The sequence below is a fragment of the Wolffia australiana genome, chromosome 20 (genome assembly GCF_029677425.1).
Source record: "Wolffia australiana isolate 7733 chromosome 20, ASM2967742v1".
NCBI classification, from domain to species: domain Eukaryota; kingdom Viridiplantae; phylum Streptophyta; class Magnoliopsida; order Alismatales; family Araceae; genus Wolffia; species Wolffia australiana.
In genome coordinates this window covers 2,545,371-2,566,241 of record NC_135854.1, presented here as the reverse complement: position 1 = coordinate 2,566,241, position 20,871 = coordinate 2,545,371, and the positions used below count along the sequence as shown (strand labels likewise).

The 20,871-nt window shown below is 41.2% G+C and overlaps 2 protein-coding genes across 4 annotated transcripts; one reads left to right on the top strand and one right to left on the bottom strand.

Moving 5' to 3' along the window:
• Nucleotides 1-1,097: 1,097 nt before the first annotated feature.
• Nucleotides 1,098-3,079, bottom strand: LOC144716166 (cytochrome c). The gene is made up of 3 exons (XM_078591239.1): nucleotides 2,888-3,079; nucleotides 1,591-1,724; nucleotides 1,098-1,445 (listed from the first exon to the last, which is right to left on the bottom strand). Exons 1-3 carry the CDS (start codon nucleotides 2,997-2,999, stop codon nucleotides 1,353-1,355), a joined length of 339 nt encoding a protein of 112 aa, XP_078447365.1. The 5' UTR covers nucleotides 3,000-3,079; the 3' UTR covers nucleotides 1,098-1,352.
• Nucleotides 3,080-14,908: 11,829 nt separating this feature from the next.
• LOC144716245 (uncharacterized) lies at nucleotides 14,909-18,310 on the top strand. Of its 3 annotated transcripts, none has more exons than XM_078591349.1 (4): nucleotides 14,909-15,125; nucleotides 15,238-15,304; nucleotides 17,104-17,268; nucleotides 18,082-18,310. In XM_078591349.1, the coding sequence occupies exons 1-4, from the start codon at nucleotides 15,042-15,044 to the stop codon at nucleotides 18,156-18,158; spliced, it is 393 nt and encodes a 130-aa protein (XP_078447475.1). In that variant the 5' UTR covers nucleotides 14,909-15,041; the 3' UTR covers nucleotides 18,159-18,310. The 3 variants fall into 3 exon arrangements, with proteins under 3 accessions (XP_078447475.1, XP_078447474.1, XP_078447473.1); XM_078591348.1 differs by lacking the exon at nucleotides 18,082-18,310 and adding an exon at nucleotides 17,396-17,629; XM_078591347.1 differs by lacking the exon at nucleotides 18,082-18,310 and having other exon boundaries at nucleotides 14,921-15,125; nucleotides 17,104-17,629.
• The last annotated feature ends 2,561 nt before the right edge of the window (nucleotides 18,311-20,871 follow it).

The window sequence follows — 20,871 nt, the reverse complement described above, 5'->3', positions numbered from 1 at the left end:
TTCTCAATGATTTCATCATTGCATCATCACTTGCATTAAGTCCACATTAGTCGTCTCCACTATATAACATGACTGCCCTCACCCTCCATGTGTGTAACGTGAGCCATTCAATCCCCGCATTTCTCGTGTTACATCACAATATTCACTCAAATAAACATTGAAATTTGAGATAGTATTAACTTCAAATTATTTACTTCACCATGGTGATTAAGTAGCAGTGAAATAAGCTTTTAGACCCCCCTCTATTATTGTCCGGTAGCAGTAAATTGGACTTTTTTATCACAAAAAGTTAGGATCTGGTAAATTGGTCTTTCGATTCAAGGCCCTAACTGGTCTGTGAATATTAAAGAACCACATTAGAATTTTTGGTCAAAAATTTAAGATGAAGATTAATATAAAATTCTTGAATGCTGGAGTTCACAATGTCAAAAATTCTAATTAATGTGCTTCAATTATTGAAGACTCAAGAGAAGTCACTGCAGTTGGGAATTTTTCATTAATCCAGTCACCATATCAAGAGAAGTTATTATTATCATTCGTCTTGTTTGATAGAGGTCATATAAAAAAGAGCAACCGTAGTCACATCGTTGGTATTTTAGAAGTCCTTTAAACTGAGCAAGTCATCTCACTGCACTACCAGCATTAGGATATATCTAGAAAGATGTCAACATTAATCTGCGAAATTGTGACACCTTAGATTTCGTTTCATTTTCATACTCCACTGAAAAGTTAATTCTTCTTTTATCTTTCTACATTTTGTTTGAAAGGATTTATCTTCGGTAAGAATGGGATGAAGCTACAGGCTTCATTTCATATTGTCTCCATCAACTTGCCAATTCATAATTCCCAGATTTGAAAGAACTTTGATTCGCAGATTGGAAACCAGATTTTCTTCATTTCTAACAAAATAAACTGGTCCTGGAGAAAATCAACAAGTTTTTTTTTGAAAAAGGGATAGGGGAGATCACACAAAGTCGGTGACCCTCCCAGAGAAAATAAACAAGTTGCATGGCTTTCATATGCAAGCGGTTATATTTGAACTATTATTTGTGACCATAATTCCAAAAACATAAACTCACTAAGAATTCTCATCAAAATTCAAGGAAAAGCGCCAACCTGAGCAACTCATGCTTTTAGCAAAAATTCAGGCAAACAAGGAAAAATTAAGAAGAAACTACTGATGCACTGCCTTGAAGCCTGCCGGTTTTATTTCGGCAAAATGAGTAAAACAAAACGATTGAAGTAGAGTTTTAGAAAAATCAGTTTAGCCGACGGAATTGCGGGCGGTTGAAGAGTCTTATTGACGAAAATGAATGTGCCACCATGTCAGATTATCATGAGCGCAAATTCACTCACGCTGTTGACTCCTTGAGATATGCGATAAGATCAGCTCTTTCCTGCGGCTTCTTCAATCCGGGGAAGACCATCTTCGTCCCAGGGATATACTAAAATATAAAATCACCAACGGAAGATTATTAGCATAAGAGAAAGGAAAATTTTAGAACTCTCTAATTGATGATAACTAAAAAATCAATTCGTAAACCGAGTAAAATCCATTTTTCGTTAATTTAAGTAAAATTTGTGCAGTACCTTCTTCGGATTAAGAAGATAGTCGTACAGCGTTGTTTCTTCCCACAGCACTCCCTTGTTCTTGTTCGCAGCAGAATATGAATATCCAGCACCTGTTCCAGATTGTCTGCCAAAGAGACCATTCAAATTTGGCCCTGCAGATAAACAATAAAGAAATGAATTTATAATCATTCCAAGCAATAATAATTGAAAGAGTTGCTCGAAATCTGGGACCAAAAGCTTGAGAAAAACAAAAGACTAATAGTGACGATTTGACAATATATTTACCAGAGAGAACTAATTTACTCCAAACCTCGATTCAAAAAACTTCATATGTGTAAATGAGGACTATTTCCCTCAGAAGCAGAGAGATGATAAGACATTCATTATATTTTTACTGTTATTTTTATTTAGTACCATATATAAGTGTCACAGTGAAAGAAGGTACCTACTGAACGGAATTTACATGAAGAAAAAAGTTAGACCGAGATAACTTCTTCAAGAATAATAATCAAATACCTCCAAGAGAGGAAAAACCTGATCCAACTAAGTATTTCATGGAATAAGCAACGGATGTGATGAATAAGGAATATTTTCCCCAATTAGATACTTACTACCGTTGTGGCAATTTGATTCAATATTAAGTAACAAGGGTTAAAGGAAAACCGTCCTGATAAGTGAAAAAAGAAGAAAATCGAAGATCATACGCAAATTAGCTCAAGAATGAGTTTTAATAGCCTCCAAGAAAAGAAAATTAATGAGTTAGAACCCCTAATCCAACAAATATTATGACCATAACTTAAAAAGATAGAACCCCTGATCCAACAAATATTATGCCAAAAAATTAATGAGATATAACCCCTGATCCAACAAATACTATGACCTAAGCGAGAGGTTAATCAGAAAATCTACACTTTATGATGCCATAAAAATGATAACTAGGTAAACATTATCTTTCCTCGTTATTTAGTAAATCTTAAATATATGTTGATGGTATACGCGTGAGCGAGATAACATCAGAATCAAATCTGAAGGAAATAAACGGAAGATCTGCAAGAAATAGAACTAATGAAACCCAACCCTTGATCTAAGCAAAGGATTCGGTGAACCCAAAAAAATGACACTGGGCCGCACAATACCTTCCAGGGTTTGGGCAATTCAACACCAGAATACCGTCATCACGAAATTTAAGAAACTAAACAGAAGATCAGATAATAAACTCCAAGAAAAGCCAGATCATTTAACCGTAGAAGAAACGACTTACACCGATCAAAACGGCGGAATCAAAAAGTGGGTCGAAGAAAGTCGAGAAAAATACCCTGTTTATGGCCCCCTCCCTTCTCCACGGAATGGCACTGCGCACATTTCGTCTTGAAGATCTTCTCCCCGGCCTTCAAATCGCCGGGCGGAGCCTCGTTGAACGTCGCCATGGCGCGTGGTTGCTCTAGGGTTCCGGAGATCTCCGAGAGTTCTGATTAAAAAAGAGCGAAACCCACGAGAGGAAGAGGGTAGGAGGATCGGCCCAACAAGAAATACGAATCAAAATCCAACCTTTCGACTAGAAATCGACGATGGATGTGGAAACAGGTGGCGCGGACGCAAACCACAAACGTAGCGTGAGGAACGCAAGAAGTCAAGAAAACGCAACGTTTTGAATTTAACTTTGGAAGAAATAATAATTAATAATAAGGGAAGGAGCTGTTCACATAGTTCCGGATCGTGGACGAAGGACGGGACGGGACGAATTTCGACCCGTCCTACGTCCGACGTTTGCGCAGGGACGAAGGACGGGACTGTTTTTCGTCCACCAGCAAAAAAACTGTCCTGTTCAATAGTCTCGGGACGGTTTTTCGTCCCGTCCAGTCCTCCCACAACAAATTTTCGTCTCGAAATTCGTCCCGGATGAAAAAATACATTTTATATTTTTAATATATTAATATAGCTTAAAATACAGGGACTTTGATGCAAATTGTCATAGCGAGGCCACGTGGCAACATTTCAACCGTCGGATATGAATCCGGCAGTTTTCCATCCAGATTCGTCTGTCCATCGTCCGGAGACCTCCAAACGTATGATTTTTTCGTCCCACGGGACGAAAACCGTCCGGTCCGGTGGTCCCTGGGAGGAATTTTTGTCCCAAAATTTGTCTGGTATCCTCGAACGGGATGATTTTTTTGTCGCGAGACAAAAAAATTGTCTTGTCCGTGTCCCTGCACTATAGCTGTTCCGAAGGTCTCTTCTCTGCTGATAGGGGCATGTGTGTCATTTTGTATTTAGGGTTCCCACTCTTTATATGTGATTGAGTTTGGATTTACGTTGTTATACTTTGGATAATGCATGTAATTGGATGCAAAAAACCTTGTGTTCCTATTCGGATATCTGATATCTGATATCGCCGTGGGTATCTGATAGCTGTACTAGCGTAATTAATATCTGATATCATCATCCGAGCAGAGGTCATCGGTATCTAAAAGGACAATTTTGCCATCATCATCATCATAATGATTTGTTTGGAAGGTGTAGGGTAATTGAAAGTCTCTACTCTCTACTGATAGGGGCAGGTATGTATGGTTCCCTATCTTGATATGTAAATGAACTTGGATTTACATTGTTATAGCGTAGTTTATGCCTGTTATTGAGGGCAAAATACCTGAATTAGAAGAAGGCGCGAGTTTACGAGCGGACGCAACTTTAGGAGTAGAAGGGGCGAGTTTACGAGAGGGTTACGAAGTAAATGAAGATGAAAACCGAGCTTATTTTATTGGTATGAAAACTGGATAAACCTTCGACACTTATTTCACCCCCCTCCATCTGGATGGGTACTTATTACCCCAGAACGCTAAAAAGGGTGGGGGAGAAGCAAGCCGAACCTCTGATTGACCCGAACACATAAAAATTTTATCAGCTTCGAGAGAGATTTGAAACTCCGTAAGTATTGATTTTGAGTTTTTGTTCAACATATGAATTGTTGCTAACATCCATACAAAACTAAAGAAATTTGAATCACATCATTTGGTTGATTTTGGAAAGAGTTACACAGGTTTAAAGTTGGACACGGAGGAATTGAGTGGTAAACAAAGTACTTTGAAAAATTGGTATCTGGATATTTCTCTCTTTTTTTTATTACTTTGTGTGAGATAAAAGTTGTGCGAAATTGTGTTACGAAACCGTTCTAGGTGAAATCGTTTAATTTGGTGCAGGATTAAAAAGATATTAGAATTTTAAGCATCAAAGGTCAAACGCGAATCGAAAATTTTATGCGAAGAAAAACGTGGAGGAGAAGAGGACTGAAGAAATAACGACCACAAACAATGAGTTATTACTGAAGGGAAGTCATAGTTATTTATGACTCTTTGTCTCTAAATTAATAAGATTTTGACCTAAAAGTTTTATTGTTGAAATACTTAAAATTGATCATTGTCTTGAATACTATTTTGAGTAGCCATCAATACTAAGTGCTGTTGAGGATAATATATTATTCAGAGATATATTGTTATTGCTACATCTTTGTGATCACTCAGGTTAAGGCTTTGGGGGCCGTAAGAAGAAGGCTTTGGGGGCTAAGTTGAAGAAGATTGAGCAACATCATTCTGTGGAAGCCTTTGAGGGTTGAGGACGACAAAGCTTCATCAACTTTTTCTTTTTTCTTGGTATCCTTGTTCAACCCTATTTCCAAGTGATTTGCTTAGGGGGCATTCACACAAACTCGGTGACGCAGCCTTAGTACACGAAAGATGTAGGAACACGACTTGAGTCCACAAGCCTTGCTCTACTTGAAGTAGCTAAGTCCAGAATCCACAGAACTAGCCTCTCCAACCCTTGAATCTACAAGGGGTTGTACTTGAATCTATAAGCACATAAGTACTCTCTAACAAAGAGAACACTCAGAGGGGAGAAACAACAGTTTCAACAAGATAATAAATTTAAATAATGCTCATTGAGGGATACATGGGGGCCTTGTATAGGACACAAGAAGTGTAGGGTCATCCATAATGATTGTACCCAAGACAAGACAAGTCAAAACATTGAAAAAAATAATTATGTCAAGCTAAAATAGAGGATAAGCAGCCTGCCAGGCCTGAGCAGAGATATCTTATAGATTCTGTGGCCTATGGAAGTTGTCAAGAGATATTTGTGTGGCTCAAGAAGATCCTGATGGGACAAAAAAGAAGATATGCAGATCTGACAAGTTAGAGGAGATACCCTGGTAGAAGAAGAATCTTACAGAGGATTCTGTCAGAAGATCTTGTCAGAGAAAATCATGTTAGAGATAATTTTGTCAGAATATCTTGTCAGGGAAAATCCTGTCAGCGATAATCTTGTAAGAAGATCTTGTTAGGGAAAATCCTGTCAGAAGATTTTGAGGGGCTCTAGGTATATTTCTGCAAATCCTGTCAGTTCTAGAAGAATCTCCTTCTTGAGCCACAACTTGCTAATGGGCCTCAGAAAATGGGCTTCTGGGCTACATCACTCGGTTAGGGCACACCATCACCTCGGGACGGATAACCCAGACAACATTAAGGATTAGCCTAAACTGTCTAAAAAAAATAACTGTGTCTCTGATTGGTCCAAACTAAGGGGTAAAATTTGATCTTAAGTCGTTTGTAAGGATAGTTAAGTACCAATCAACAATTTTATTTCCTTACTAGTAGTATTTTAGTAAGGGTCGATCCCTCAGGGAGCTAGGTAGCTAGTTAGGATGAATTTCAATTAGTATTGCAAGTTCAAGATTCATATAAACCTTTTTTGTAATGTTTTTAGTGATTAGGAAGGTTAATATTCAATTAATAAGGATGATATGAATTTTACCAAGTGTGAAAAAATTTTCGTAGAAAGTTTAGATTGAGAATGATTTTTGAGAATTTTTTATCATCTCTAGGGAGAGATAAAAAATTCTGAATTTAATTGAGTGAGAAAAGGAGAGTAAGAGAGAGATAGCGCACAATGTGGGCGCTTCTGCCACTGAATGGGCCGGCGGAAGGGTCTCTTGTGCGATGATGCTTCAGCGCTTCGCCGCTGGTCTCGCGGGCGGGGGTCCTCTCACGTGGGGTGGACCAAAACGATGATATCTGCAGTTCCAGATATCGGTTTGACACGTGTGAGTAGGCGTTGGAAAGCTTGAGACGTTGGCTATCTGTCTAAGGTACTTTGGAAAATTCCAGGAGGAGATAGGATGAGAAGAAGCACGTAACCTTTTTTGTCATACCCCAAAGGGCCCAAGGTTGTCTCTCCAGCTCCCTACCAACTAGCTTGAGATCCAGGACGCTCCTAGAAGACTCCTTGCACCTCCAGAATGAAGGTGGACCCAGGAACAAGCTCAGAAAATAAAGAAAGTGAACAAAGCAATACTGAATTCTTGGATGCCCTCAAGGAGGGTGAGGGGGTCCCTTTTATAGGGGTACATGTGTTAGTTTTAGCCATTCTTGGTGGTTGGATTATGGATAAACGTCTAGGATTGAGTTCTTGAGGTATCAATCCAGGTGATTAGACCCCAACCAACCAGATTCTTTCCCTCCAGGTCGAATTTGGAGGGAAAAGAACAAGTTGGTTAGAGTTAGTTACAAGTCATCTCTAGCCCTTGGATTTGGGCTGGAATGGATGGGTGGATGCATTCCACCTCATGGATCCTGGGCTGGATCTCGACCCTGGGCTCTCCTCCAACCAGGATCTGCCAGCTGGAGTCACCCTCATGTGCCTTGATCAACCTGGAAGCCTCCAAGGACATTCTAGAAGGTCTCCTTCAAGCTCCTTTATACCAAGCCTATCGATTGAGTCAACTCCGCTGGTTAGCATGCATCTTTTTCTTGATTGCTCCTTTTGACTTGAAATTTTGTCCCAAGCCTCAAGACTTCTGTCTTGTCTTCTCCATAAAATTTCGTAATTTTATGACCATCAAAAGTCAACCTTGACCTGAAGAGTCAACACACTAGGGAATTCGTTAGATTCATGTCCCACTTGACTCAATGAGTCAAGTGGGGGTTAGAAATATCCCTCAAATCCTCTTATAAGTAAATCCAAAACTGTGTAACTTGTGAAATGCATGTCAAAGCATTGATGGAAACATTAATTAAGTACAAAATGTAAGCTTTTTAATCTTTGGGAAAGTGAAAAGGCATGATCTCATTACTATGCAAAATAAGCATTTTTGGCAATGTTGTACTTACTTTTAGGAGATTTAAATGAATAATGCATGGAAATGACTACCCTTATTTGAGTTTATCAGTCTCCCATTTCCCTTACCTCATTTCATGAGAAAAAACTTCATAGTATAATTAAAATAAAATATAATATAAATAGAGAACCTAATTCACCTCCCCCTTTTAGGTTATTCCTTGGCCACCTAAACTAACATGCATTGTAGCAATTGATATCCAATATCATCATCCTACCCCATGTTGTCGATCCCTGAAGGGACAATGTCATCATCATTGTAGTCGATATCTGAAGGGACAAGATCCAGACTTATTTAAAGACTCGTAAGTTGTAGTCAACGTATAGTTGTCCATCCGCAAGATGTCCTTGGTGTCTCAGGTCACAGGATCACTTATACAACCGTAATATGAATAAACTTGATTGACGTCTAGATATAATACCATTATGGGATTCTTTGGATCAATTTAGTGAATTTTTTCTTGAAAGAGCACCCACTATATGTTCTTTGTGTCACCACATTAAGGACATGAAGTGTTATACTTATTGTATAAGTACGATTATATAGTGTTGTTCTATCTTGATAATTCAATATCCATCTCGACTATCCATCAAATAGTAATCTTTATAATACTTGTTTAATGGCTAGAAATCATTCTATTATGATGTCATGATAATTCATTCGCTCGTTGCTCATATTCATGGACTTCATTATAAACATCACATTAGAAGAATATAGAATGTGATATTTTATTCAATGAACTCAAATAAAAATATTGTGGTGTGATTTGGCTTGACAGCCACATATTATCCATCATATCATTCTTATGTTGCAAGTAGTGATCCAGTCTCAAGAGGTTGATTAATATATAATGTGTACCGACCTCTATGAATCTAGAATGAGAGTTAACTTAGATAAGGTTTTGAGTCATATGCTTAACATGTGTGCACTATAGCTATTGATTAACTCATGGAATTTACTATGGGATCACATTAACAAACCCAATGAGAAAACATGATGTCTTGATACTATTGGAAATTATGTAGCCGTCAAGCCAAATCACACCATCGTATTTTTATTTAATTTTATTGAATAAAATATTATGTTTATTATTATTCTAGTGTGAAGTTTATAATGAAGTCCATGCATACATGCAATGATTTCCAATAATGACCTAGTGAATTATGATGAGATCATAATACAATGATTGCTAGTCTTTAAAAAGGTATTCTAAATATTCTTATTTGATGGATAATCGAGATGGACAACAAATAATCTAGATAAAATAGTAGTAAATGACTTATACGATAAGTATAGATGATCATGTGGCTTGTAATGTGGCGACACTAAGGACAAATAGGGAGTGTTCTTTGGAGAAAGAGTTCATTGAATTGATCCAAAGAATTTCTAAATGAAGTTATACCGAAACGTAAATTAGGTTGATTATGTCGCAGTAGTATAAGTCATCAACTGACCTGAGACACCAAAGACATCTCGTGGATGGACGGTTGAGTTTTGACTACAACTTACGAGTATCTAACCACGCGATTTAAACAAGTCATGGGTTAGGTGTAAGTAGAAGCTGACGGAGATGGTTGAGTGTTCAAGACAGGATCATCCGGCACAGGAGATTGAGTCAAGGAAGATGATGCAGTAAATCCTTGGCTAGGGTAGTGAAGATATTGGAGAAGGTCTCTGTCTTCCCCTCTCGCTCTCTCTTTGTCTCTCTTCCCCTCTCCTTTCTATGTCTCTCTATTCCACTCTCACGCTCTGTCTTTCTTCCTCTCTCGCTCTCTCTCTGTCTCTATCTTCCCCTCTCGCTCTCTCTTTGTCTCTCTTCCCCTCTCATTCTCTTTGTCTCTCTCTTCCACTCTCACTCTCTCTCTTTCTTCCTCTCTCGCTCTCTCTCTATCTCTGTCTTCCCATCTCGCTCTCTCTTTGTCTCTCTTCCCCTCTCCTTCTTTCTCTGTCTCTCTCTTCCACTCTCACGCTCTGTCTTTCTTCCACTCTCGTTCTCTCCCTGTCTCTATCTTCCCCTCTCGCTCTCTCTTTGTCTCTCTTCCCCTATCCTTCTTTCTCTGTCTCTCTCTTCCACTCTCACTCTCTGTCTTTCTTCTTCTCTCGCTCTCTCTCTGTCTCTGTCTTCCCCTCTCGCTCTATCTTTGTCTCTCTTCCCCTCTCCTTCTTTCTATTTCTCTCTCTTCCACTCTCACTCTCTGTCTTTCTTCCTCTATCGTTCTCTCTGTGTCTCTGTCTTCGGCCCTCGCTTTCTCTTTGTCTCTCCCCTCCTCTCATAATCTAAGTCTCAATTAGAATGTAAAAGAAGAAAAACAGAATTACATTTTAAAGAATTAAAACAAAAAGAAATAGAATAAAACAAAATCGAGGTGCAGAATAAGAAGATTTAGAGGGAAAGAGAGAAAGAGAGTTGGGAGAGAAAAAGAAAAATTTAGATCTAACCAAGTCCAAGCCAAAAGGAATCCACTACGACATAATCAGATGCCCTAGACGAGCAAGCCTCTCTAATAAACAAGATCCAACATTCAATACAGACTGTTTCTCACTGAGCAAAGCCGGCTATTAGGTCTAACAAAGACAAACACAAAAGGAAGCCCCTGACGAACATAACGAACCCTAGATCGTGGAACTCCCACATCGAAGAAGAAACCGCCAAGAATTTCACCGCAAACAACGCGTAAAATCTGACGCCCTTCCTCTCTCCCCCCCCCCCACCTCTCACTCTCTTCCTCTCTCTCCACCTTCCCTTCTCTCTTTGTCTATGTCTCTGTTCTGTGCCTCCTCTCTCTCTCGGGCGATTCGATTTGGTCGGGTCTCTCTAGAATATTTTCTCTCTCTCTCTCTCTCTCCCGGTTATGACGTGGAATCCACCGTGGCTGCCAGGTGGATTCTGCCCAGGTTAAAATCTGGCCAGAAATCCACCTGGCAGCCACGGTGGATTCCACGTCATAACCGGGATATGTCGGAGTCCACTTAGAGAGTTTGGGATATACCGTGACAAAAAAATAGTTTGGGATATATCTCAGATTTTTGAAAAAGTTTGGAACATTTCGTGCTATTAACCCTATATGATTTTATGAAGTAAGTTATTTTCCTCTCACGTGAGGAAAATAATTATATTAAGGGTTAATATCACGGTACAACCCAAACCAAGTCGAAAGTCTGCGATCTAACCTTAGCTTTTTTTTTGGTACGGTATATCCCAAACTCACTAAGTCGTCTGCGATATATCCTGGTGATGACGTGGAGTCCATTGTGGTTGCCAGGTGGATGGTCGACCAGTTTTTGACCTGGCGGAACCCACCTGGCAGCCATGCTGGACTCCATGTCATCACCGAAATATGTCGACCTGCCAAGGGTTTTCCGGTAAGAGAGAGAGAGAGGGGCATTCTAGAGAGAGAGAGGCGATCTAGAGAGAGAGAGAAGGAGAGAGGTTCTAGAGAGATAAAGAGAGGTGTTCTAGAGAGAGAGAGGCATTTTTTAGAGAGAGAAAGGGAGAGAGAGGCGCTCTAGAGAGACCCGACCTCTCTCTCTCTCTAGAAAGAGAGGTGTTCTAGAGAGAGAGGCATTTTATAGAGAGAGAAAGGGAGAGAGAGGCGCTCTAGAGAGACCCGACCTCTCTCTCTCTCTAGAAAGAGAGGTGTTCTAGAGAGAGAGGCATTCTGCCAGACTTCAGTCGGGTCTCTCTCCCTTTCTCTCTGTACAAAATGCCTCTCTCTCTAGAACACCTCTCTTTCTCTCTCTAAAACCTCTCTCTCCTTCTCTCTCTCTAGAAAGCCTCTCTCTCTCTCTCTCTTATCGGAAAACCCTTGGCAGGTCGACATATCCCGGTGATGACGTGAGTCAGCGTGGCTGCGGTGGGTTACGCAGTCAAAAACTGGTCGACGATCCACCTGGCAGCCACGATGGACTCCATGTCATCACCAGGATATATCGCAGACGACTTAGTGAGTTTGGGATATACCATACCAAAAAAAAAGCTAAGGTTAGATCGCAGACTTTCAACCTGGTTTGGGCTGTACCGTGATATTAACCCTTATATTCATATGTGATCAGTCTTATGTGATATTCATAATTATAATGAGATCAATAAATGATTTTCCCACTCTATTAACCTATGTTCAAAGGGTTAATATCACGTGACAGTCCAAACCAGGTTGAAAGTCTGAGATCTAACCTTAGCTTTTTTTGGTACGGTATATCCCAAACTCACTAAGTCGTCTGCGATATATCCTGGTGATGACGTGGAGTCCATTGTGGCTACCAGGTGGATGGTCGACCAGTTTTTGACCTGGCGGAACCCACCTGGCAGCCATGCTGGACTCCATGTCATCACCGAAATATGTCGACCTGCCAAGGGTTTTCCGGTAAGAGAGAGAGAGGGGCATTCTAGAGAGAGAGAGGCGATCTAGAGAGAGAGAGAGAAGGAGAGAGGTTCTAGGGAGATAAAGAGAGGTGTTCTAGAGAGAGAGAGGCATTTTTTAGAGAGAGAAAGGGAGACCCGACCAAACCCGCGCGGGAGAGTGCGGGAAATTTATGAACGAAGAGTGGGGGGGGGAGAGAGAAAGAGAGCGAGAATGCAGTCCGGGAAAGAACGTCTCCCGGGGTACGTTTCTCATTCTAAGAATGCATTCTTGCCAGAATGCAACACGAGACGACGTTCCAGAGATCGGCGTCTTGGTATAAGTTCGTGGAAGAAGTACCAAAAAGAAATTCCTTGAAAGAACATGGAAGTCTCATCTGCGAAGATCGTCGTTCTCCTCGTAAATCTGCAACAAAGTCGAAGAGATCGTAGAGATCTCGTCTCCAAAAATCGTCGTTCTCCTCGTAAATCTGCAACGAAGTCGAAGAGATCGTAGAAATCTCGTCTCCGAAAATCGTCATTATCCTCGTAAATCTGCAACGAAGTCGAAGCAATTGGAGAAATCTCGTCTCCGAAGATTGCTGTTCTTCTCGTAAAATCTAGAAGGAAGAGGAAGAAATCTGAGAAAGCTGGCTGCGAAGATCGTCGTTCTTCTTGTATTTCTGTAACGAGGTGGAAGAGATCTTAGCTCCGGTGGCAAAGAGTGATGTTCTTCTCGCCAATCTACAACGGAGCAGAAGATTTCTGAGTTACTCTGAGGTAGAGATCGTCGTTCTCCTCAGAAATCTACGATGAAGCCGAAGAGACCTGAGCAATGCTGCAGCGAAGGTCGTCATCCTCATCACGAATATACAACGAAAACGAAGAGACCTGAGCAATGCGGCCGCACCGATCGTCGTCTTCATCTCAAATCTACTCCGAAGTGGAAGAGTGATCCAAGAAATCATCATCCTCCTCATCGCAAATCTACTCCGAATTGGAAGAGTGATCTGAGAAATGCGGCCGCGAATATCATCGTGCTCATCGCAATTTAACACCGAAGAAGAAAAGTGATCTCAGAAATGCAGCAGCGAAGATCGTCGTGCTCATCGCAAATTAACACCGAAGTGGAAGATTGATTCGAGCAATGCGTCAGCGAAGATCGTTGTCCTCATCGCAAATTTACAACAAAGTGGAAGATTGATCTGAGCAATAATGCTGCGAAGATCGTCGTCCTCATCGCAAATCTACAACGAAGAGGAAGATTGATCCGAGGAATGCGTTAGCGAAGATCGTCGTCCTCATCACTAATCTACAACAAAGAGGAGGATTGATCCGAGCAATGTGGCAGTGATGATCGTCGTCCCAATCACAAATCTACAACGAAGAGGAAGAGATCAGAGAAATGCGATGGAGAATCTCCAGAAGCTCCTTCCGCCGGCGATGCCGATGGCGATCCCCGGCGGCGAACTCATACATCCGGCTGTTGATCTCGATCGCGCTCCGGCCATGATCCCGCAGTTGGATCCCCGACCTCGCCTCCTCCTTCTCCTCCCACATCCCCGCGGCGGCATACACATTCCCCATCGCCGCGTCATCTCCGCCGCCTCCGCCCCGAGATCCCGTAACTGCCGCCGCGCCGCCCGAGCGCCGCCAACCTCCCCCCTCATCAGCATCCTCCACAGGACGGCAGTCGGCGCGAGCCGGCGGCCACCTCCGCTGCCGCCGGCGCGTCGCCGGCGCGGCAGAGCGCGTCGACCATGCAGCCGTAGTGCGCCGCGCCCGGCTCGAGGCGGTGCTCCGACCGCATCCTCTGCAGCAGCCGCAGCGCCTCGTCCACGCGCCCGGCGTGGCTGCAGGCCATCAGCGCCGCCAGGAAGGTGACCAGATTCGGCCACGTCATCTCCCCGAACAGCGCCAGCGCCTCGCCGGCGCGGCCGTTGATGGCGCAGCCGAAGATCAGAGCCGTCCACGTGGCAGCGTCGCGGGTCGGACAGCAGTCGAACAGCGCCCGGGCCTTGTCGATCGCGCCACACTTGGCGTAGAGGTCGATCAGGGAGTTGGTAAGGAAGAGGCCGGGAGGGGTCGAACGGCGGATCGAGAAGGCGTGGAGGGAGGAGCCGGAGGGCGGCGAGGCGGGCGCCTCTCTCTAGCCCGTACTCTCTCTCTAGCCCGCCTCTCTCTCTCTCTCTCTAGAATGCCCCTCTCTCTCTTACCGGAAAACCCTTGGCAGGTCGACATATCCCGGTGATGACGTGGAGTCCAGCGTGGCTGCCAGGTGGGTTCTGCCAGGTCAAAAACTGGTCGACGATCCACCTGGCAGCCACGATGGACTCCACGTCATCACCAGGATATATCGCAGACGACATAGTGAGTTTGGGATATACCGTACCAAAAAAAAAGCTAAGGTTAGATCCCAGAGTTTTGACGTAGTTTGGACTGTCACGTGATATTAACCCATGTTCAAACATCTTATGTCTACATAATCAATTTATAAAGGCTGTTTGGGACAAATAAATTTATCTAAGCAAAGATGAAATCACTGATTTTCTGTCTGATACTCAAGATTCTTTTTTATTTTTATTTTTATTTTTTCGGACAGAAACTAAAAATATGAACATGGGTTTGCATTTTTCGGACAGAAAATTAATCTTGCAAAGCCGAAAACACAGATCTTCCTCAGTCTGAGAGTAAAAATCTTTTTTTTTTCTAAGTTTTGGGAAGAGAAACGAAAAAACGCGAACATGGGTTTGCATTTTTCGGTCAATAAATTGATCTCTGCAGAGACAAAATCACAGATCTTCCTCAATCTCATAGTAAAAATCTTTTTTTCTAATTTTCGGGAAGAGAAACTAAAAAATACGAACATGGTTTTGCATCTTTCGGTCAATAAATTGATCTCTGGAGAGATAAAAAATCGCTGATCTTCCTCAATCTGACCCACCCATTTTCTCCAATTCCATGGCGGAGCTGAAGAACTTCTCTGCGTCGGAGATCGCCTTGCATTCCTCGAAGAAGGATTGCTGGCTGGTTGTAGATGGCAAGGTCTTCTTTCCTTCACTCTCTCGTTCTTCTTTTTTCAATCTCTCTGTCGCATTCGAAGGAGATGAATTCTTCATTTTGTTTGTTCATCTGTCTCTCTGACGATTTGAAACAGGTCTACGACGTGACTGGGTTCCTTGAAGATCATCCCGGAGGCGAAGAAGTCCTCTTATACGCCTCAGGTAGAGAAGTTGTCTTGAGTTCTTTGTTGTTGAAGTACATTTGCGTTTCAGTTTTGAATCGGCGCTTGCAAAAGTTTACTCGAGAGAACTATTAAGAAATTGGAATCGTATGCCGTAGATCTCGTGCATACTACCATGTTTGATTTTTTTTCCCCTTTTTTCTTGTCGGTTCTTCTTTGATCGTGCCGATCACTGCTGAAACTTCTAATTTTTTATTGGTCTCGCTAAGAATTCAGATCTATATATCTCACTCTCTTCTGATTTTCATCCGTGTCGGGTGATAATGTCAATTACTGCTGAACTTCAATCTTTTATATGTCTTTGCTAAGAATTCATATTAATCTAAGTCTTTTTAAGGGAATTTATTCATCTAAGTGTATTGTTGATTACTGTGGAAACTTCAAAATTTTGATGGTCTTTTGCTCGGAATTCAGATTTATCTATGTCAGTTCCTTGATCACTCGTTTCTGGGTTTCAATCATGTAGCGTGATCATGTCGATTACTCCTGAGGCTTCTATTTTTTTAAGTCTTTGCTATGAATTCATATTAAGCTATCCGAATTTTCTTTTGAAAGGAATTTATCCATCTAAGTTTGTCCCACGGTTTATGTTGATCACGGCGGAAACTTAAAAATTTTGCGATTCTTTTGCTCAGAAGTCAGCTTTATTTATCTCAGTTCCCTGATCCCTTTCTTCTGTGTTTCATCCATGTCGCGTGATCACGTCGATTACCGCTGATACTTCTATTTTTCTTAGTTCTTTGGTAAGAATTCATATTTATACTCTGTTCCTTTCCCAGCATGGTTAATATTCAAGAACGTTTGTTTGTGAGGACATCCTGATTTACTGCTAGGAAATCTTGTTTCAACTGAGGCTTCGTAGAAACTCGTAATATCCTGTTTGAGAGGAAGAAATCAATGCGAAATGCAGTATTGGGTTGGACAGAAGGATAGAAACCGTGGGACAAGATCACAGATGCAAGAAACGGGCTTAAAAAATTGGAATCAATGAAGGGAAATGCAGTATTGGTTTGGACGGAAAGAAAAAAGAGTAACTTTAGGCAATTAGAAAATAATTGCCTTATGAATTACATAACCAAATACGTATTACAAAGTATTTGGAATTACTTTCTGGGAGTTTCTACTCCCATTCGCTGCAGAATGTTGTCATTATTATTGTGTGAAAACCATGTTTCCTTATCTGTGTTTTGTTATCTGTGCGCACTGAAAATTGCTGTAAAAAGTCGATAATCTATGAAGGAAAAAGGGTAAACATTTAAAAAATAATTTTGCCGAATTATAAGCCTCTCCTCAATACTTTCAAGGGCTTCCTATACTCAATATCTGCAGGATGGCCACATGATTTTATCGTGAAAGCCATGTTTCTTTGAATTTTTCTCTTATCCCTAAGCTCTGAAAATGGCTGTATATAGCTTGCAATCGATGAAAGAAAAAGAGAAAACATTAAAAATATTTTGGCGTTTTGATTTATAAACCCAATTTATTTTCTCTTCTGAAATAGCTTTCGGGACTGGCTACACCCATTATCTACAGAGTGTCTACACTAGTGTTTTGTGAAAATTATGTTTCCTTGGATTTCGTGAAAATGTGTGAATAAAGTTTGCATCAATGAATGAGAAAAATAATAAATTATTTTATTGAAAAAATCTCCTCTTTATCTTCAAAATAATCGTTTGGGACAGTCTTGCTACTCCCATTATCTTCAAAATGTCCAGATTATTGTTTTGTGAAAATCATTTTTTCCCCCTTATCTGTAACCTCTGAAATTGGCTGTTTAAGGAACTGGAGATGCGACGCAGTCTTTTGAGGATGTTGGCCATAGCTCATCCGCCAAAAGTATGATGAACAGATACTTGATTGGAAACGTAGAAGGCTATGATGCTGATTTTCGAGCAGCTCTGAAAGAAAAAGTGGCAGCCGAGAGGAGAAAAGAAGATTCAAGAGGTAGGGGGAATCAGCCTCCAGATTCTTTCACTTTTGTAGACTATCTCCTCCCTTTTCTTATCCTTTTTGTGGCTATATTGTCCTGGTACATGCTCACCTTCGGAAATACCTCCCCTGAGAGCTGAAGATTTCTGGGAGACTCGTAAAAATGAGCAAACCCTGCAGTTATTGGATCCTCGTCGCCATGGATTTACTTGTGGCATATTTATAAATATATAATTCGGATTGGAGAGAACATTAGTTTTCTTCATCTCTGTGTGATCTACTGTTGGAGATAGTCCTTATTTTACATGCTCTCAATTGTGTTTCCGTCTGATATTCAACTATATTCACCGTAAATCAAATGCATACTTGTTGGCTCTATCTTTGATCCAGTCTTTCATTTTGATTACGTTCTTGGCAGCAAGTGAAGATAGAACCTCTGTGGTATGAAAACATGAAAAGTTAACCACGGCAGAAGGCAAATATATATATATATATTTCTTTTATGATGGCACTCGAGCAAGCATTTGGATATGTTCAACACATAATGTGTTTATAAACTACTTAAATAGAATTACTACAGCAGTTGGGAATTTTCTTTTATTCTTCGACGTCATGATGCACAACATAAGTTTCAGTCGTAGCCTTTTGATATTTTTATGAAGTACAAGTGGCATGTGAATTATTGATGACTTATTGTTAAATTGCTCTGTGAGAATGCTTATGTTGACCTTAAGAGATTGTTTTTTGCAAATCTATTATCATCTATCAGCTGATTTGGAGCAGATCTGATGTTATGAAGCCTGATAACTTTTACTGTTATTCTCTTAGCTTCCAGGGCAGAGGATCCTCCCTATCACCCTGCCTCCACCTCTCTTTCAGCATTCCAAAATCCAACATGGTATTAGAGAAAGTTGGTTGAAACAGGAAGGAGAAGAGAGGAACAAAAGAAGAAGATGGTGGCAGACCCAGAAATTCAGTTTTTTACTGCACAAACCATCGATAGAGGGTGTGTGCACTATGGAAGGACTGCAGATGCCCTCTCGTAGAGCATCCGTGCCACAGCGAGACCTTAGTACACCACAGTGGAGTGGGTGTGTGATACTCCCTTGGTATCGTATTACAATTGGAACCAATTGAATATCGAATTCGCAAGAATTGTCCAAGAATATGAAATGTAGCTGCAAATTTTGAAAAAGATGAAAATGGATCTTGACGACTTCCCCAGATGTAGAAGCTCCTTCACGATCCAAAGCGGCTCCTCCTCTCCTCAGGCAAAGCTCCTCCCTCACGGATCGGCAGCTGATCCTCTGCCGCTCCACTTCGACCTCTGAATGTCGACTTGGGCCACAAGAAACTGAATAATGCCCCCACCATACCTGGGTGGGGGCACTAGAGTTTGGCAACTCCTAAACATGAGGGCACGTGATGGGACGAAGTGTGATGGGCAATTAGTCATGTCCGTCCTTCATCCCATCACACATCCCTGAATTTTAGAAAAACTGTCACAGTATGTCATCGCCACCAAATCCATCATGTCATATCAGCAATGAAGCTGTCATGTCATGTCACATCATCATCATCATCTGGACAGCGTCACTGACTGTGACATATGGGTTTAAGTTAGGTTTTTTGAGACCTAAGTTCGTGCAATTGGTCGTGAGAGACAAATTCTCTCTCTCTCTCTCAACAAATCCCCGTGATTTATCTCTCTCCCTCTTTCTTTCTCTCTCAAAGGCCACCCCTGTCCTTCCCACCGCCGCCAGAGCTGCCCTTCCCTCGATGCTGCATGGGAAGGGAAATAAAAGAGAGTTTAACTTACACTTTAAAAAGTTGTTATCACCATCACTGAGATGTCACTTCATTAGTCCAGATCCCTTGGTCACATTGTCGTCATCCTGGAAATTCGTCACGTCACCCATCGCTGTGGCATTCTGATGTTTGAAATGCCATTGCAGCGACAAATGTGGCATGTTTATATCAAGTTGGTCTTGCTCCTGACTTCAAGTCAGTGGAACCGAACTAAGATGGCCGCATTAAACACCTCATTGCAGCGGCACACATCTTGGGGTAGTCACAATAAAGACCTTAAGGTGGCAACACAACAACAAGCACTTCTGAAGCAGTCACATTGAAGATTTTTAACTGCAGTGTGGACCACTGATTCGCCACAAATTGCTGCAGCTGGAGTGTACTTTTAACTGTGGATGCACTGGATTGGGCAGTGATAAGGAAATGGGCATGGACTGTGGCTGGATGGCAGCATTGATTATGACATTGAATGAAGCATTGACGATATCGTTGACAATATCATTGACCCTGTCATTAAGTTCAGGAACACCACTTGAGCAACAAAGAAGCACCACATTAGTGCTAGAGAAGCGCCACTTGAGCACCAGCGTAACACCTCGTGGATAAAACATCAATGCCAGACGTGAAAAATCAGCTGTAAATCAGTGCACAGAAGAGGGATAATTCAGCAGGAGATGCCAAATCATTACTGGTACAACGTCTCAGGGCGGCTAGAGCGGTGGTGACACTTAAGAGGACACAGCAACATCTGGGGGCACCACCACATCTTCAGCCAGACCAGTTCAAGGAGATTCTATGTCAATGAAGGTGCCACATAGAATCTCCTTTATAAGGGATTGTTTTATGCAAATTTATAATCATCTCCCTTTATCAGGCAGATTGATGATATAAACAGAAATGGTTGCAGATATTATCAAAGTTATGTATTCTGATATTAGAAATGCTAATCTACCAGATGTTAAATCACTTAAGTATAAAAAGTGTTGTATATTATATGAGATAAACGCACTTAAAGCCAAATCTATACAGAAATGTAGGCCTTTCATTGTTGCCGATAAAGAGACTGTTATGGTTAGATGAAATTCATGTCTTTTATGCGGCTGGTTACTTAGTGGTGAATCCTGGTGATGATCTTACTTCCATCCCTGACTATTCGATCAATACATTCTTTACTGTGATGACAGCTGAGACTTTACGATGTTATTCTCTTAGCCCTGGGACAACGGGCTCCTATTGCCCGACCTTCATGTCTCTTTGTTCAGGGGATGAAATTCCAAAATCTATTAATCTTAATTGGAAAAGTAAGATTGATTTGCTTATTTTGGATTTATACAAGGTTATTGGTTATCATCTAATACAAATAGCTTTTTGTTTGCCTTTGGATGTTCACTGGAACCAACATTGTGAATGAGTCTGAAAATATTTGTGCTGTTGAGTTTTCCACCAAGTGCAAAAACTCAATAATTATCTGCAAGTAGAGATGAAGAGTCTTTTCCCCTTGTGACAGCTTGCAGTGGATCATAGGAGTACACAATAGCTGGCTTATAATGCCAAGTATATAACTGATGTTTAGCTATGATAAACTAAAATCCAGTCATATAGAGAGACTGTGTGGTCCTCATTTACAGTGGAATACTTCAAAATATAGTTTTATTTTTGACATGCTACCATTGAAGAACGTCTCTTCAACTCATCCGGATGCTTGCATTATTACAGTGTGACTTTTACCCTAATAGTTTCCTATTATCTTTTATCTTTATCTTGGAACAAATTAAAATGTGACTTTTGGTGAAGAAATGGAGATAAAGA

Coding starts and splice junctions, on each gene's coding strand:
- LOC144716245 (XM_078591347.1), top strand. CDS start 15,042: ATGGCGGAGCTGAAGAACTTCTCTGCGTCGGAGATCGCCTTGCATTCC. Junction 15,126..15,237: donor GGCTGGTTGTAGATGGCAAG/GTCTTCTTTCCT, acceptor GATTTGAAACAG/GTCTACGACGTGACTGGGTT. Junction 15,305..17,103: donor AGTCCTCTTATACGCCTCAG/GTAGAGAAGTTG, acceptor TGGCTGTTTAAG/GAACTGGAGATGCGACGCAG.
- LOC144716166 (XM_078591239.1), bottom strand. CDS start 2,999: ATGGCGACGTTCAACGAGGCTCCGCCCGGCGATTTGAAGGCCGGGGAG. Junction 1,725..2,887: donor GGGAGGGGGCCATAAACAGG/GTATTTTTCTCG, acceptor GTTTATCTGCAG/GGCCAAATTTGAATGGTCTC. Junction 1,446..1,590: donor ATCTTCTTAATCCGAAGAAG/GTACTGCACAAA, acceptor TTTATATTTTAG/TATATCCCTGGGACGAAGAT.